At 36.0% G+C, this 16,934-nt stretch overlaps 1 pseudogene and 5 gene segments (V, D, J or C); all 6 read left to right on the top strand.

The window, feature by feature from the left end:
- The first annotated feature begins 1,394 nt into the window (after window positions 1-1,394).
- Window positions 1,395-1,913, top strand: LOC113157821. The segment is given in 2 exon segments: window positions 1,395-1,497; window positions 1,594-1,913. Coding segments are annotated over 2 exon segments (423 nt in total).
- Window positions 1,914-3,844: 1,931 nt separating this feature from the next.
- On the top strand, window positions 3,845-4,292 carry LOC113151939 (the record flags this gene model as incomplete). The annotated part of the segment is given in 2 exon segments: window positions 3,845-3,925; window positions 4,006-4,292. Coding segments are annotated over 2 exon segments (342 nt in total), but the record flags the coding sequence as incomplete, so codon positions are not given.
- An 866-nt stretch (window positions 4,293-5,158) lies between these two features.
- On the top strand, window positions 5,159-5,641 carry LOC113151903 (the record flags this gene model as incomplete). The annotated part of the segment is given in 2 exon segments: window positions 5,159-5,255; window positions 5,343-5,641. Coding segments are annotated over 2 exon segments (348 nt in total), but the record flags the coding sequence as incomplete, so codon positions are not given.
- A 2,589-nt stretch (window positions 5,642-8,230) lies between these two features.
- LOC113149775 lies at window positions 8,231-8,695 on the top strand. The segment is given in 2 exon segments: window positions 8,231-8,276; window positions 8,376-8,695. Coding segments are annotated over 2 exon segments (366 nt in total).
- Window positions 8,696-9,373: 678 nt separating this feature from the next.
- LOC113151065 lies at window positions 9,374-9,850 on the top strand. The segment is given in 2 exon segments: window positions 9,374-9,451; window positions 9,543-9,850. Coding segments are annotated over 2 exon segments (351 nt in total).
- Window positions 9,851-12,805: 2,955 nt separating this feature from the next.
- LOC113157813 lies at window positions 12,806-13,233 on the top strand (annotated as a pseudogene).
- Window positions 13,234-16,934: the final 3,701 nt, after the last annotated feature.

The following is a 16,934-nucleotide window of genomic DNA, read 5'->3' as shown; positions in this document are numbered from 1 at the left end:
GAAAGAAAGTTATATTTGTATTTTAACAAATAAAATCTGTATCAGCTGAGACAAGTGTGTAAAAAACTGTGTTTTAAACAGTAAATATCCAGTTCAAATCAAATGTTCTCACAAAGATTTGGACACTTTTTTAATCTGTGATGTCTTGATTCTTAATATAAAACAGGCGCTAATTGACATCTTTTAAGCTTTTTTGTCTCCCTTGCTGTGACTTTTACTTGTTAAAGGTTGTTATTAATTTCTAACTCATAAATAATTGAATAGGACTAATGTTTATCATAATCACAATCATAATTCCTACATTAAAGTATGGTCTTAATATAAAGATTATATGTCAAAACTGGGATTATTTTCCTAGAATAAAGAATATATTATTGTTACCAACAGAACTCTGACATTTAATACATTTTTAACAATGTGTTTATATTTGAAGTTTTCATTTAGTGAGTAAAACTGAAACCTCCTAAATTAAAAGAAAACAAAATTCCACTTTTGAAATCTCACTCTACATTTTGATTGTTTTGTTTGTTTGTTTGACAACATCTATAGTGGTTTGGACCAATTTGGTTTACTTCCTGTGAGGAGGACTTTATGCAAAACTCAGATGTATTCAGCCTCCACATATCTGAGTGCAGAGATGATGACAGAGAACAGTGGACACACAGTTTAACATGATGGACTATAGGACAGGACTGCTGCTGTTAACTATCTGCTGGGCAGGTGAGAAAATACTTGCAAACTGAGGCATTTCTATCTTTAAGTAGTTGTTAAAATATAAGAAGTAACTGTTCACTTGTTTATCTTGACAGGTGTTGATGGTCAGACTCTGACAGAATCTGAACCTGTGGTTAAAAGACCTGGAGAATCCCACAGACTGACCTGTACAGTCTCTGGATTCACATTCAGCAGCTACTTGATGGCTCGAATAGATCTAAAATAGATTAAACATTCTAATAAAGAATAGTTGTAATTTGAGAGATGTTAATGATCTTTTAATCTTGCATTATGTTCATATATTTGTATTAAATGACACCCTGATCATAATGTCAGATAACATCTGCCATGAAATCACTTTGCATATGTGTTTATATAACAACATTAATCTTGCTAAAGGACACATCATACAGACATAAGTTCACCTTTAAAATAACATAGTTTCTTGGGATTAAACCAAATGTTTTGTAAGATACAACCTGTTTCTGTTGCACAACTAAATAGACACAATTACACAAACACAAACCAAACAACAAAACCAAAGCAGTTTAACTACTTTAGAAGTTATGAATGAAAAGCACAAAGTGTGACAGGAAATATGTAACATGGTCAAACTGGGAAAAAATTATTTGCTCCTCTCCTGTAAAACCACAATGTAAATCCAGGCTCTTAAGATATATATGTTTGTTCTCCCACTGACTGACTGTGTTCTTGTTTCATATGAACCAACTGAGATCACATCTACAGTCATATCATGTCTGCTGACAGTGCTCTGTCTGCCCTGTAAGTTGCTTCAAGCTGCAGTACTTATTAAAAACAGAGACAGACTGTTTATATATCTCTCATGTTCTAACTCACCTCTTTCTGGTTCTTTGTCAGGTTTGAATGGCCAGGCTCTGGAGTCCATTCCGTCCACTTCAGTGTTGAAACAAACTGAGGAAACCCTCAGTCTTTCCTGCAGAGGATCTGGATTTACTTTCAGTAGCTATGGGATGCACTGGATCAGACAACCTGCAGGAAAAGCACTGGAGTGGATCGGGGTTATTTACTCTGATGCAAGTGAAACTTTTTATGCCAGCAGTGTTCAAGGACATATAGAAATCACCAGAGATAATAGCAACAGCATGGTGTATCTGAAACTGTCCAACCTAAAGTCAGAGGACTCTGCTGTGTATTACTGTGCCAGATACCCACAGTAACACAAACCATCAGTAGAGCTGAAAAAAAAAAAACTCCTCAGTGTCTGAACAGTTGTAACATAAATCCACCAGAAGTCTATTGTCTATTGTTAATGCAGCAAAAAAGGTGGATAAAGAGACAATTACTTTTCAATCCCCTCTTGTGTTATAGATTATGATGATAAAATTCTGCCTAAACATAATTTATCGATAGATCAGAAAATATATATATTTTAGATGAAAAGGTTAAAAGGTTAAAAAGGCTTAAAAAAAGGTTATAAAAGAATTCCACCTTCCAGTATATTTCTTTATGCAAAGTGAACTTCCTCCCAGTCTGCTATAAAGACTTGATGTGATGCAAAAACATAAGCTGAAAGATTTTCTTTGTTGTAAAATTGTTAAATAACCTAATTAATTAACTTAATTACCAATTTATGATTCAAGTCGATGATTCTATGATTGTTGTCTCCAATGAATCTCTAAACTATAATTTTGATTTCTTCACTTGCACAAATGTACAAAGGAAACAGTACCAAACTTTATTGTTCCAGAATAATAAATTACCTCAGTCTCTGACGTTGTATTTCCAACAACAATATTTTATCAAGTTTTATCACCACAGTACTGTATATGTGAGGTGGAGTATTTAAATTAGTTTTAAAATAGCAATTGAGTAAATTGACAAAGTGGACCTTATCTGTCCCACTGACTGGTCTTGTAATTTGTGTGGAGCACTAGAGGACAAATCCATCCACATCTAATGTGGTTATAAATGAACATTCAAACCTATTGTTATAGGTTGAATGTTTTCAAAGAGGAGGATTCAATGCAAAACTCTGAGTTCCTCCATCTCTACATATGTGTTGTAAAGTGAAGGACAGAGAAACACAACTGACTGACTGTAGGCTGAGACGCGACAAGTAGCTTTCATAATGGCCAGACCAGAATATTTAGCTGTTCTTCTGATTATGTCAGTTACCTTGGCTGGCAAGAACAATTCAGTCTTTTGTTGGGTTTTTGTTTCCAAATATTTTTATATAAAGACAAAATGGTTGCATCACAATAGAAAATGAGTTGTTTGAATTTCTGTGTCTGAACCAGTGGTTAAAAGACCTGAAGAATCCCACAGACTGACCTGCACATATTCAGGGTTCAGTAGTGATATTTATTGTGCTTGGATCAGACAAGCTGCTGGAAAAAGACTGGAGTGGCAGCAGTAGCTACATCCACTACTCTCAGTCAGTTAATTAACCCATTACAGTTAACACAAAAACATTGACCCCCAATAAATCCTCACTTTGCATTTGCCACTTTTATAGAGCTATGATGATCTGATATAGATAGATAGATGATAATTGAAGCTTTTTGTATGTATGATCTACAAATGATGAGCACAGAAAGGATTAAAAATTGGTGCATAGACTAATTGAATCATCCCACTGAATCAAAACTTTTAATGAAGAAAACAATACTAAAATATTATTTTATTTATTTATTTTCATTTTAGTTTAGTCTTACTTTATTGTTCCCATGGTTTAATGTATGAGTAAGGTAAATACCCCATCACTGTAACTGGCAGTCAGATAATATTACACCTGAGCCTTCAGCAGCAAAAGTGACTTTTACATGAGAATGTAAAATGTGACATGGATCCTGTAATATTCTTGGTTCAAGACTGACTACAGATCTTTCACATGGACAGTGTGGGATTATACAGTGTATACATTATACTAAATCTGCTAAATGGTCTTGAGCATAAATAATAAATGACACAAATTAAATTGTGTAGAATAACATGGAAGTGATCTACACTCTTATGATGAAATGGTGATATGGATTTTTTTCTTGTCAATGTGTGAGGTGTGTGTTTCACTTCAAGGAGGAGTCGATGCAAATCTGAGATTATTTTCTACATATGTGTTGATTGAAATCACAGACATACGCACTGGACACCAGACAAAGACAACATCCTTTAACAATGATGAGGCTTGATTGTTTGGTTGTTCTTTCCATCTTGTCTATTAACTGGGCAGGTGAGAAAATTATTATCTTTTTTGGGACAAACCTCTGAAGACATTATGTTTTTACTGTATTTACCATCTATCCTTCACAGGTGTGAAGTGTGAACAGCTGACACAGCCAGCGTCTGTGACTGTGCAGCCAGGTCAACGTCTGACCATCAGCTGCCAGGTCTCTTATTCTGTGGACAGTGACTACACAGGTTGGATCAGACAGCCTGCAGGGAAAGGACTGGAGTGGATTGTTAGCAGGCGTGTTGGAGGGAGCACATACTACAAAGATTCACTGAAGAACAAGTTCAGTATTGATTTAGACTCTTCCAGCAACACAGCGACTCTAAATGGACAGAATCTGCAGCCTGAAGACTCTGCTGTGTATTACTGTGCAAGAGACAAACACAGTAACACAAACCATCAGTAGAGCTGAACAAAAACCCCTCAGTGTCTGAACAGTTGTAACATGAATCCACCAGAGGAGGAGCCCTCAGACCACGAATTATTTTAAAATCCTGTCACTGACATAAAAGTATTTACATACTGTACATGTCAATGAATTTGTGGAAGTAAAACAAAGTAGGTTCCAATGGGAACAAAACATTTTATTTGTGTTACTGCAATAGCTGAATATGACATTTTATATTTCAAACCAAGAAAACCTTTCCAATGATTTCAGAAAATGGTTTTAATTTGGTTCATCACTTTGTATGGGGATATCTATGCAAATCATGCATGTAGTGGTCATATTGATCATATTTCCTAATGTAATAGCTAATGAAAGAGTGAGTGATAGAGAGATAAGTCTTTATTTATGCCACAATGGGGAAATTCTTTAGTCTACAGCAGCAAGGTCACATTAAATAGGACAACAGTATAGAAGAATAGAAGAACAGAAGAACATCTTTAACTTACACAACAATTAAATTAAAATCATGAAGTGTTTTATGATTTTAAAGGACCTTTCATTTAGGAATTATAATGTCAGACACAAGCTGGGATCGTGACTTTATGTTAATAAATTTCAAAAACATACTTACACTTAGTTCTAAACATCATGGTTTCACAGCACAAACTTAAATTTCTCAATAATTTTTGAATCATATTTGAATCAGACTTGAACAACTTCTCTCATTGTAATACAGAATGATTTTAGTATAACACACAGTTTACATAATGGTCAAGTCCAACTTAGTTTTGTTCTCTGTGTGAGGAGGAGTAAATGCAAAACTCAGACGTCTTCCACCTCCACTTATCTGTGTACAGAGCGGACGACAGAGATCGGTGGACACACACTTCAACATGATGGACTACAGGACAGGACTGCTGCTTATTACTCTCTGCTGGGCAGGTGAAGATATTCACAGATGTGATTTTACATAGTCTTTATTTTGTCACCAGCATGTTTCACCTGATTATTCTTCCATTGTCTTAGCAGGTGTTTATGGTCAGACTCTCACAGAATCTGGACCTGTTGTTAAAAAACCTGGAGAATCCCACAAACTGACCTGTACTGGCTCTGGATTCACATTCAGCAGCTATCATATGGACTGGGTCAGACAGGCTCCTGGTAAAGGACTGGAGTGGATTGCATATCTGCACACAAGCAGTGCTGCTACCTCCTATTCTCAGTCCGTCAAAGGTCGATTCACCATCTCCAAGGACGACTCCAGCAGTAAAGTCTATCTACAGATGAACAGTCTGAAGACTGAGGACACAGCAGTGTATTACTGTGCCAGAGAGTCACAGTAACACAAAACATCAGTAGAGCTGAACAAAAACCCCTCAGTGTCTGAACAGTAACATGAATCCACCAGAGGAGGAGCCCTCAGACCACTAATGATTTAAAGACATTTTCATTCAAAACATTGTCTACAAATAGAATGTGACATTGAAATAGTTGTAGAATTACTTGACATAGATCAAAATTATGTTCCACATTTTTCAATATTTTATTGCAACTGGACGGATGCAAAATTAAATTTTTACTCAATAGTTCACAGAGTTGTTCAACAAGTACTCAGTGAGCTCATTATGTAACTATATACATAATGCACTTTGGCAACATTAAAGGTTTTGTGCAACTTAGAAAGATATTCTTAAATCTTTGTACAGTCTTCATATTTGTTGAATGTGTAGATCAGAACTGATTTAAAGAACATGAACTAATCTGATCACAAAAAATAAAATATTCAGTAATAGTCAGACACTTTGCTCATGATATCAGATCACATAAAATCACTTTTTACTGTGTATCTGTTTACAGTGATGGCAAACAAGGTGATTGTTAATGCAACGAAAAAGGTGAATAAAGAGACAATTAGTTTTTATGATGATACAATTCTCCCTAAAGATAATTTACTGATAGATCAGATTCATACATGTATTTTAGATGACATTGCTTCTTATAAGTGAAGACTTAACAAATCCCTTACTTTGGCCTGATAAGAATAAAGGCTATCTATTTATTCCAAACTATCAATTCCGCGATCAGCTACTGTTCAAGTGACTTTTTATCTGAGATACAGTTGCACAAAAATACAATTTGGATAAATTAGTCACAAAATGTGATTTGATCCAAATCAAAAAATATCAACAGACAGTATAAGGCTGTGGTCTGGGTCTTCACTGGGTCACTCAAAAATATGGATGTTCTGAAGTGTATTTCTATTAATATTTAGGGTCATTGTCACTGTGAATCATCTGAATTTCAGCTTGTGGACAGTCACTCCGACATTATCCTGCAAGTGGAACACATCATGAAATTGTGTGATAAACTGAATCTAAATGACCAGAGATAACAGCTACAACATCGTGTATCTGACACTGTTCAATTTAAAGTCAGAGGACTCTGCTGTTGATTTCTGTGACAGAGAAAAAAACTGGTTAAAGTAAACTGACGATAAGAGAGACAATGAATGTAATATTAAACAAATTATTTCCAGAGATGTGTGAGGTGTGTCCTGTTTGAGGAGGAGGAGTTGATGCAAATCTCTCATCTCTTCCATATCTACATATCTTTAGCAGAGTGAAGGATGGAGACTAAATCACTGACAGACATACTGTAGACTGGACACAGACAAATGTCTATTACAATGATCAGAGCAGGTTATTTAGTTGTTTTTCTCATCTTGTCTGTTCACTTTACTGGTAAGGACAATACAGAGTGTTTTATTTATATGACAAGAAAATATAGAAACACAACAAAATCTAATTGGTGTTTTTTCTGTAGGTACTGACGGTCAAACACTGACTGAGTCTGAACCAGTGGTTAAAAGACCTGGAGAATCCCACAGACTGACCTGCACATATTCAGGGTTTGGTGGAGATATTCATAGTTCTTGGATTAGACAGGCTCCTGGAAAAGGACTGGAGTGGGTTTCTTTCATCAGCAGTGACAGTAGTGAAATTTACTACTCTCAGTCAGTCAAAGGTCGTTTTACCATCTCCAGAGACAACAGCAGAGATCAGGTGTATCTGCAGATGAGCAGCCTGAAGAATGAAGACTCTGCTGTGTATTACTGTGCCAGAGACCAACACAGTAACACAAACCATCAGTAGAGCTGAACAAAAACTCCTCAGTGTCTGAATAGTTGTAACATGAATCCACCAGAGGAGGAGCCCTCAGACCATGAATGATTTGAGTTATGATTCAAGTTCATTGAGTAAATCTCCTCTTAATAGAATATGACATTCGAAAAAGACAGTGATCTGTCTGAAATAGATCTAAAATAGATTCAACATTCTACTGCAACAGAATAGTTGTAATTTGAGAGATGTTGTTGATCCTTTTTGCATCATGTTCATATATTTATATTAAATGACACCCTGCTCATGATGTCAGATTACAGATGCCATGAAATCACTTTGCATATGTGTTTATATAACAACAGTAATCTTGCTCAAGCACACATCATACAGACACAAGTTCACCTTGTAAAATAACATAGTTTCTTGCCATTAAGTGTTGTGTTTCTTTTACATAACTAAATAGACACAATTACACAAACACAAACCAAACAACAAAACCAAAGTGGAAGCCCAGAGGAGAGAGAGAGAGAGAGAGAGAGAGAGACTGACTGACTGCCACCAGTTTTCATAGTGCAGCCAGACCAGGTGAAGTGAATTTCACTGACGACCCAACTCGGCCTTACACAGTTTAACTATTTTAGCAGTTATGAATGAAAAGCATAAAGTGTGACAGGAAGTGTGCAACATGGTCAAACTCGCAAAAAACAGTTTGCTCCTCCCTGTAAAACCACAATGCAAATTCAGACTCTTGAGATTTATATGTTTATCCTCACACTGACTGTGTTCAGTCACAAGATGATGGACAAACTGTCTGTTCTGCTGACAGTGCTCTGTCTGCCCTGTAAGTTGCTTCATGCTACAGTACTTATTAAAAACAGAGACAGTACTGTTTATATATCACTTATGTTCTAACTCACCTCTTTTTCTGGTTCTTTGTCAGGTTTGAATGGCCAGGCTCTGGAGTCCATTCCGTCCACTTCAGTGTTGAAACAAACTGAGGAAACCCTCAGTCTTTCCTGTAGAGGATCTGGATTTACTTTCAGTAGCTATGGGATGCACTGGATCAGACAACCTGCAGGAAAAGCACTGGAGTGGATGGGGCTTATTTACTATGATGCAAGTAAAACCGTTTATTCCAGCAGTGTGCAAGGACGTATAGAAATCACCAGAGAAAATAGCAACAGCATGGTGTATCTGAAACTGTCCAACCTAAAGCCAGAGGACTCTGCTGTGTATTACTGCGCCGGATACCCACAGTAACACAAACCATCAGTAGAGCTGAACAAAAACCCCTCAGTGTCTGAACAGTTATAACATGAATCCACCAGAGGAGGAGCACTCAGACCATAAATTATTTAAAGACAAGTTCATTCAAAACATTGTCTATGAATAGAATGTGACATTGACATAGATCAAAATTATATTGCAACTGGACAGATGCAAAATTGAATTTTAACTTAACAGTTCACAGAGTTGTTCTATAAGTACTCAGTGAGCTCATTATGTAACTATACTACATAATGCGCTTTGGCTATATACAGGTTTTGTGCAACATAGGAAGATATTCTTAAATCTTTGTCACAAAATCCGATCACAAAAAAACAAAATATGCAGTAAATGTCTGACAGATGCCATGAAACCACTTTTTGTGATCTGTTTACAGTGATGGCAAACAAGTCGATGGTCAGAGTTAATGCAGCAAAAAAGGTGGATAAAGAGACAATTACTTTTCAATCCCGTCTTGTGTTATAGATTATGATGATACAATTCTGCCTGATAATAGTTTATTGATAGATCAGAAAATATATGTATTTTAGATAATATTGCTTTTTAAAATATATAATTTATGGTGGAACACTAAAAATATGCAATATGCAAAGTGAACTTCCTCCCAGTCTGCTATAAAGACTTGATGTGATGTTAGTTAGAGCAGAAGAAGAGAAGCTCCCATCAGATCACCTTCAATACCAACCATGTTCTCTGTAGCTCTGCTGCTGCTGCTGGCTGCTGGATCCTGTGAGTGTCACTGAGACAGAGACACTGACAGTATGATCACAGTACACTGACTGTTCACTGTTATTACACTGATCCATGTTTTCTTCTACAGGTGTGAAGTGTGAACAGCTGACACAGCCAGCCTCTGTGACTGTGCAGCCAGGTCAACGTCTGACCATCACCTGTCAGGTCTCTTATTCTGTGAGTGGCTACTGGACAGCTTGGATCAGACAGCCTGCAGGGAAAGAAATGGAGTGGATTGGAAATTCATGTGCTGGATGCACCGCACAATACAAAAATTCACTGAAGAACATGTTCAGTATTGCCTTTGACTCTTCCAGCAACACAGTGACTCTAAATGGTCAGAATATGCAGCCTGAAGACTCTGCTGTGTATTACTGTGCCAGATACCCACAGTAACACAAACCATCAGTAGAGCTGAACAAAAACCCCTCAGTGTCTGAACACTTAAATGAAACCACCAGAGGAGGAGCCCTCAGACCATGAATGATTTTAACATCCTCTCACTGAGTATTTACATACTGTACATGTCAATGAAATGTGGAAGTAAAACAAAGTAGGTTCCAATGGGAATAAAACATTTTATATTTGTGTTACTGCACTAGCTGAAGTGAATATGACATTTTATATTTCAAACCAATAAAACCTTTCTAATGACTTTAGGAAATGGTTTTACTTTGGTTCATTGCTTTGTATGGGGATATGTACATAAACCATGCATGTAGTGGTCATATTGATCATATTTCCTAATGTAATAGCTAATAAAGTGTTTTTTGATGGTAGTAAGTGCATACACCATTTTGTTTGGGGGTTGGAGACTGGTGTCATGACTTTATGTTAATACATTTCAAAAACATACTTACACTTAGTTCGAAACATCATGGTTTCACAGCACAAACTCAATTAAAAAATCCCATGAATCAAATTTGAATCAGACTTGAACAACGTCTATCATTGTAATACAGAATGATTTTAGTTTAACACACAGTTTATATAACGGTCAAGTCCAACTTAGTATTGTTCTCTGTGTGAGGAGGAGTTAATGCAAAACTCTGATGTCTTCCACCTCCACTTATCTGTGTACAGAGCGGACGACAGAGATCGGTGGACACACACTTCAACATGATGGACTACAGGACAGGACTGCTGCTTATTACTCTCTGCTGGGCAGGTGAAGATATTCACAGATGTGATTTTTACATAGTCTTTATTTTGTCACCAGCATGTTTCACCTGATTATTCTTTTATTGTCATAGCAGGTGTTGATGGTCAGACTCTGACAGAATCTGAACCTGTTGTTAAAAGACCTGGAGAATCCCACAGACTGACCTGCACATATTCAGGGTTTGATGGGGATTATACTAACCATTGGATCAGACATGCTGCTGGAAAAAGACTGGAGTGGGTCGCTACTATCTCTGCTAGTAGTAGCAGCATCCACTACTCTTAGCCAGTCAAAGGTCGGTTTACCATCTCCAGAGACAACAGCAGAAAGCAGGTGTATCTGCAGATGAGCAGTCTGACAACTGAAGATTCTGCTGTTTATTATTGTACACGATACCCACAGTGACACATGAGGAAACGACACTGCACAAAAACTCAGCTCATCAGATATTGACCTGTACAGACATTAGCACAGGTATTAGCAAAATCAGAAGCTAATATGTGGATTTCATATTGATCTGTTGCAATATGTAAGACAATTTGAAGAAAAATAACTGCAATAGATGGACTCTTTTATAGTGATGCAAGTGGAACAGCTTTATCCAGCAGTGTTGAAGGACTAATAGAAATCACCAGAGATAATAGCAACACCATGGTGTATCTGAGACTGTCCAACCTAAAGCCAGAGGACTCTGTGTATTACTGTCTCAAACACACACACTGGTAAAAATTATAGTAAAGTAAAATTAAAATACAAAAACAAAAACTTTAAATAAACAGTTTTTACAAGAGCCTACAGGGGGCAGTAGGAGACGTGAAATGATGATAAATACATTAAAACAAACTATGCAATAACCAACTGAAGAAGCAACTTATGACAACAGATTTCACAAAGACTTTAGAAGAAAACATTAAAGTACACAGATGTAGTGGTTGATAATAATATTTAATAAATTGATAATAATAAATAGTAATACAAAAGGTAACTTAATGAACAGAAGTGAAGCATGAATAAACATTTATTGCTGCAAGAGCTACTTCTCAACATAAATATACTTAATAACACAGAATAAATCTATGAACCAAAACTGAAGTACTACAAATTAAGACCATAAATATGTTTTAATTTGAAATTAAAATATAATTATAATCTATTTTATTTCCACTAATATTTGAGGTATGTTATTTTTCACTCTTTGTAGAGGAGGAGTCGATGCAAATCTCTCCTCTTTTCCATGTCTTCATATGTGTTATAGAGACAGGACAGAGTCCAAATCACTGACAGACTTTCTGTAGACTGGACAGAGAAAAACGACTTTTACAATGATCAGAACACATTATTTAGTTGTTTTTCTTTTGCTGTACATTAAATTAAGTGGTAAGGACAATTCAGAGTTATTCTTACAAACAAATTAAGAAAATTGCTTACATCTACAGAGGTGGTGGCAGCATCTACTACTCTCAGTCAGTCAAAGGTCGTTTTACCATCTCCAGAGACAACAGCAGAGATCAGGTGTATCTGCAGATGAGCAGCCTGAAGACTGAAGACTCTGCTGTTTATTACTGTGCTCGAGAGTCACAGTGACACAAAAGGAAGTAACGCTGTACAAAAACTCAGCACATTGAACCAAGTAAAAAGAAAAAGCTTACTGCATTTAATATTCACAAAACAGTAACAAAACCTAATTAAAACTAATTGTAATAAATCGTTTTCTGTCCACATAGTGTTCTTCCATGTAATTTTTTAAAATATTGTTGAGATGTTGGATAACATTAAAGTTCCTTTTATCTAAAGATTAAACAGAAAACTATATAAATTATTGATGAGAACCACAGTATGATTAACATGACAGATGAATTGAATTAGATTTGTTTTACATATAATCTTTTTGACATATCCATATTTTGTTATATACTTAACATCAATGTGTGACATTGTGTGTTTATAATATTTTTTTGCATATGCTTTATTTAACTTTCTGTCTTAAGGAGCAATGTAAATAGTTCATCCTTAGGTGTATAAGACGTTCATTATGTTCATTCAAATAGATGGTCTTTTTTTGAAAGAAAAATTATTGTTGACACAATAACTTGTGACTCATTTTCATGTCAATGTTCTTCTCCATGCAAAGTGAACTTCCTCCCAGTCTGCTATAAAGACTTGATGTGATGTTAGTTAGAGCAGAAGAAGAGAAGCTCCCATCAGATCACCTTCAATACCAACCATGTTCTCTGTAGCTCTGCTGCTGCTGCTGGCTGCTGGATCCTGTGAGTGTCACTGAGACAGAGACACTGACAGTATGATCACAGTACACTGACTGTTCACTGTTATTACACTGATCCATGTTTTGTTCTACAGGTGTGAAGTGTGAACAGCTGACACAGCCAGCCTCTGTGACTGTGCAGCCAGGTCAACGTCTGACCATCACCTGTCAGGTCTCTTATTCTGTGAGCAGCTACTACACAGCTTGGATCAGACAGCCTGCAGGAAAAGGACTGGAGTGAAGAATAAGTTCAGTATTGATGTAGACTCTTCCAGCAACACAGCGACTCTAAATGGACAGAATCTGCAGCCTGAAGACTCTGCTGTGTATTACTGTGCCAGAGACCCACAGTAACAAAAACCATCAGTAGAGCTGAACAAAAACCCCTCAGTGTCTGAACAGTAACATGAATCCACCAGAGGAGGAGCCCTCAGACCACTAATAATTTCATCATCAAACCACTAAGAACAATTTAAATAAACTGTGGCTCTGAATATGTAAAAGTAATGTGAAAATTGTCACGTAAATGTAGGTTATGTTTCATTACTTAACTATTTACTTTACTTCTAGGCAAAATAAAATTGCCACATATTAAACAAATGGAAAGAAAGTTATGCAAAAGTTGGTCAACACAAATTCAACCAAATAGTTTCTTAGATTTATTTTATTTGTAAATTTAAAAAATGTTTTTAAAACATTCCCAAAATTGACATGTCCATACATCATTATCTGTACAGTTTCAGTGAAGTTATTAAGATTATTTTCACTTGGAGAAAAAAGTTTTCATTTAGATCTACATGTGTATTAATGTGTGTGTGAATGTGTTCAGCAGAAAAACCTTGTATCCTATGGACGATATACTGACCAAAGTGTTTTCCCAAAAGTATTGACGGTTTATAAATTGATGCAACGACTAATTGAATCATTCCACTGAATCTAAACTTTTAATGAAGGAAACAATACTAAAATATTAATTTTAGTTTAGTCTTACTTTATTGTTCCCATGGTTAAATGTATGAATAAGGTAAATACCCCATCAATGTAACTGGTAGTCAGATAATATTTCACCTGAGCCTTTAGCAGCAAAAGTGCTTTTTACATGAGAATGTAAAATGTGACATGGATCCTGTAATATTCTTGGTTCAAGACTAACTACAGATCTCTTACATGGACAGTGTGGGATTATACAGTGTATACATTATACTAAGTCTGCTAAATGGTCTTGAGCATAAATAATAAATGACACAAATTAAATTGTGTATAATAACTTGGAAGTGATCTTTATTCGTAATGTATGTAAACTACACTCTTATGATAAAATGGTGAAACAGATGTTTTCCGGCAATGTGTGAGGTGTGTGTTTCACTTCAAGGAGGAGTCAAAGCAAATCTGAGATTATTTTCTACATATGTGTTGATTGAAATCACAGACATACGCACTGGACACCAGACAAAGACAACATCCTTTAACAATGATGAGGCTTGATTGTTTGGTTGTTCTTTCCATCTTGTCTATTAACTGGGCAGGTGAGAAAATTATTATGTTTTTTTGGACAAACCTCTGAAGACATTTTGACTGCTTTACTCTATTCATCATCTATCCTCCACAGGTCTGAAGTGTGAACAGCTGACACAGCCAGCCTCTGTGACTGTGCAGCCAGGTCAACGTCTGACCATCAGCTGTCAGGTCTCTTATTCACTTAGCAGCTACGGGACAGGTTGGATCAGACAGCCTGCAGGGAAAGGACTGGAGTGGATTGGATATTCATGTATTGGATGCACCGCATACTACAAAGATTCACTGAAGAACAAGTTCAGTATTGCCTTCGTCTCTTCCAGCAAAACAGCAACTTTAAATGGACAGAATCTGCAGCCTGAAAACTCTGCTGTGTATTACTGTGCAAGACTCCCACAGTAACACAAACCATCAGTAGAGCTGAACAAAAACCCCTCAGTGTCTGAACAGTTGTAACATGAATCCACCAGAGGAGGAGCCCTCAGACCATGAATGATTTCTAGAGCAAGTCACTGTTACATCAAATTCAATTTAGTAAATGTTTGTTACTATTTTACAGTTTTCATATATCTTTAACAGAAATGCAAATATGAATTATACAAATTTTATGAATATGGAAATGCGGCTGGACAGTGTAGTGGTAACAACACCTCTTCATGCTTATTTTTAGTTTGCCTTGTACTTTGTATCTCACTTGTAAGTCGCTTTGGATAAGAGCAACTGCCAAATGACTAAATGTAAATAAAAATGAAGAATATACTGTAACATAAATCATCATGACATTTGTTAAGACTTGTTATGTCAGATAAAAGTAAATTATAAATGCTCCAACTACCAGAGTCTTCTACTATAACTATAGACTGCAGCTGATGTTATGTTGGTTTATGGTTGGTTTACATGGTCTCTCTCCAGCTACAGCTATAAATGAGACAATTGAAAGTCTTTTGTGCAAATCTAAAAAACAACCAGAGAAAAAAAGTTTTCATGTTATTTAGTGCATGTTCTACATCTTTTTGGAACAAAAAAAAAAAAAAAAATGTAATTAATATACATAATTTAACTTTCTACCTTATCTAATCTAACTTTAAATGACTAAATAAATTCTGTGTAAAATTGAGTGGATTTTAATGATTAATTCATGCTCATGTTAAAAATAATTTCAAAAATTAATAATGATTTGAAATGTCTTCATGTACAATATAAACTGACACTGATAGATTACAAGTACAGTTGTTGAAACTTACAGTTTTTCACATACAATGTTCAAACTGCAGCTGACTATGCAATGAATTTAAAATATTATGTATGTGCTCACTCCGCATACGAAACTGCTTATGAGGATTCATGTGTCTGATTCTATGCAAACTCAATGACGTGTCTGGTTCCTCAGCTATAAAAACGTCACCTCAGACTGTCAGTGGAGTTCACAGCACATCAGTTTGACCTTAAACCATGTTTTGTGTAACTCTGCTGCTGCTGTTGGCAGCTGGATCCTGTGAGTCTCTCTGGATTTGTCAAAGTCCACAGTTCTGTTGATGTACTGTAAAACTTGATAATTTGTCACAAAACAATTTCTTCTTTTACCAGGTGTGAAGTGTGAACAGCTGACACAGCCAGCCTCTGTGACTGTGCAGCCAGGTCAACGTCTAACCATCAGCTGTCAGGTCTCCTACTCTGTTAGTAGCTATTCAACAGCTTGGATCAGACAGCCTGCAGGGAAAGTAATGGAGTGGATTAGTACACAGACAACTGTCAAAGATTCACTAAAGAACAGGTTTAGTGTCAACCTAGATTCTTCCAGCAAAACAGTGACTCTAAACGGACAGAATCTGCAGCCTGAAGACTCTGCTGTGTATTACTGTGCCAGAGACCCACAGTAACACAAACCATCAGTAGAGCTGAACAAAAACCCCTCAGAGTCTGAACAGTTGTAACATGAATCCACCAGAGGAGGAGCCCTCAGACCACAAATGATTTCTAGAGCAAGTCACTGTTACAGCAAATTCAATTTAGTAAAGGTTTGTTAATTGTATTCTACAGTTTCTATATTTTTACAGTTTTACATCACAGCTCATCACACTGCTGAAAATTTACTGTATGTATTCTGAGAGCAGTAACTGAACATCACTCTTAGAGTTGACATTAGTAAAACAAAATTAAAACAGTCAACAATTATTTTCATCTTACAGGGTAATACAATCTATACCCCTTACACTAACCTTATTATAATGTTAATTATACAAACTAAACTAAATGATCATTATTCCACTTAAGTGATAAATCACCAAGATCACAGTGTACATGTTTCATCATCATTTCCCTTTTGTTGATGTGGACAAACTCATATATATACATATGTATATTTATTTACCCCCTACTGTCTGAAAAGATTTTAATATAATTATAATATTAATTTGGATCATACCCCTCAAAAAGATATTCATCAAGGGTTTTGATTTCTTCAAAGAAGTCAACATTTCACACTAATCCTAAAGATGAGATGATAAAGTGGACTTCCCACTGTCTCATTGACTGGTCTT

This window comes from Anabas testudineus, chromosome 8 (assembly GCF_900324465.2).
Source record: "Anabas testudineus chromosome 8, fAnaTes1.2, whole genome shotgun sequence".
In the NCBI taxonomy this organism is placed as follows: Eukaryota; Metazoa; Chordata; class Actinopteri; order Anabantiformes; family Anabantidae; genus Anabas; species Anabas testudineus.
The sequence above is the reverse complement of the archived record's forward strand: the minus strand, read 5'-3'. Positions and strand labels throughout refer to the sequence as shown.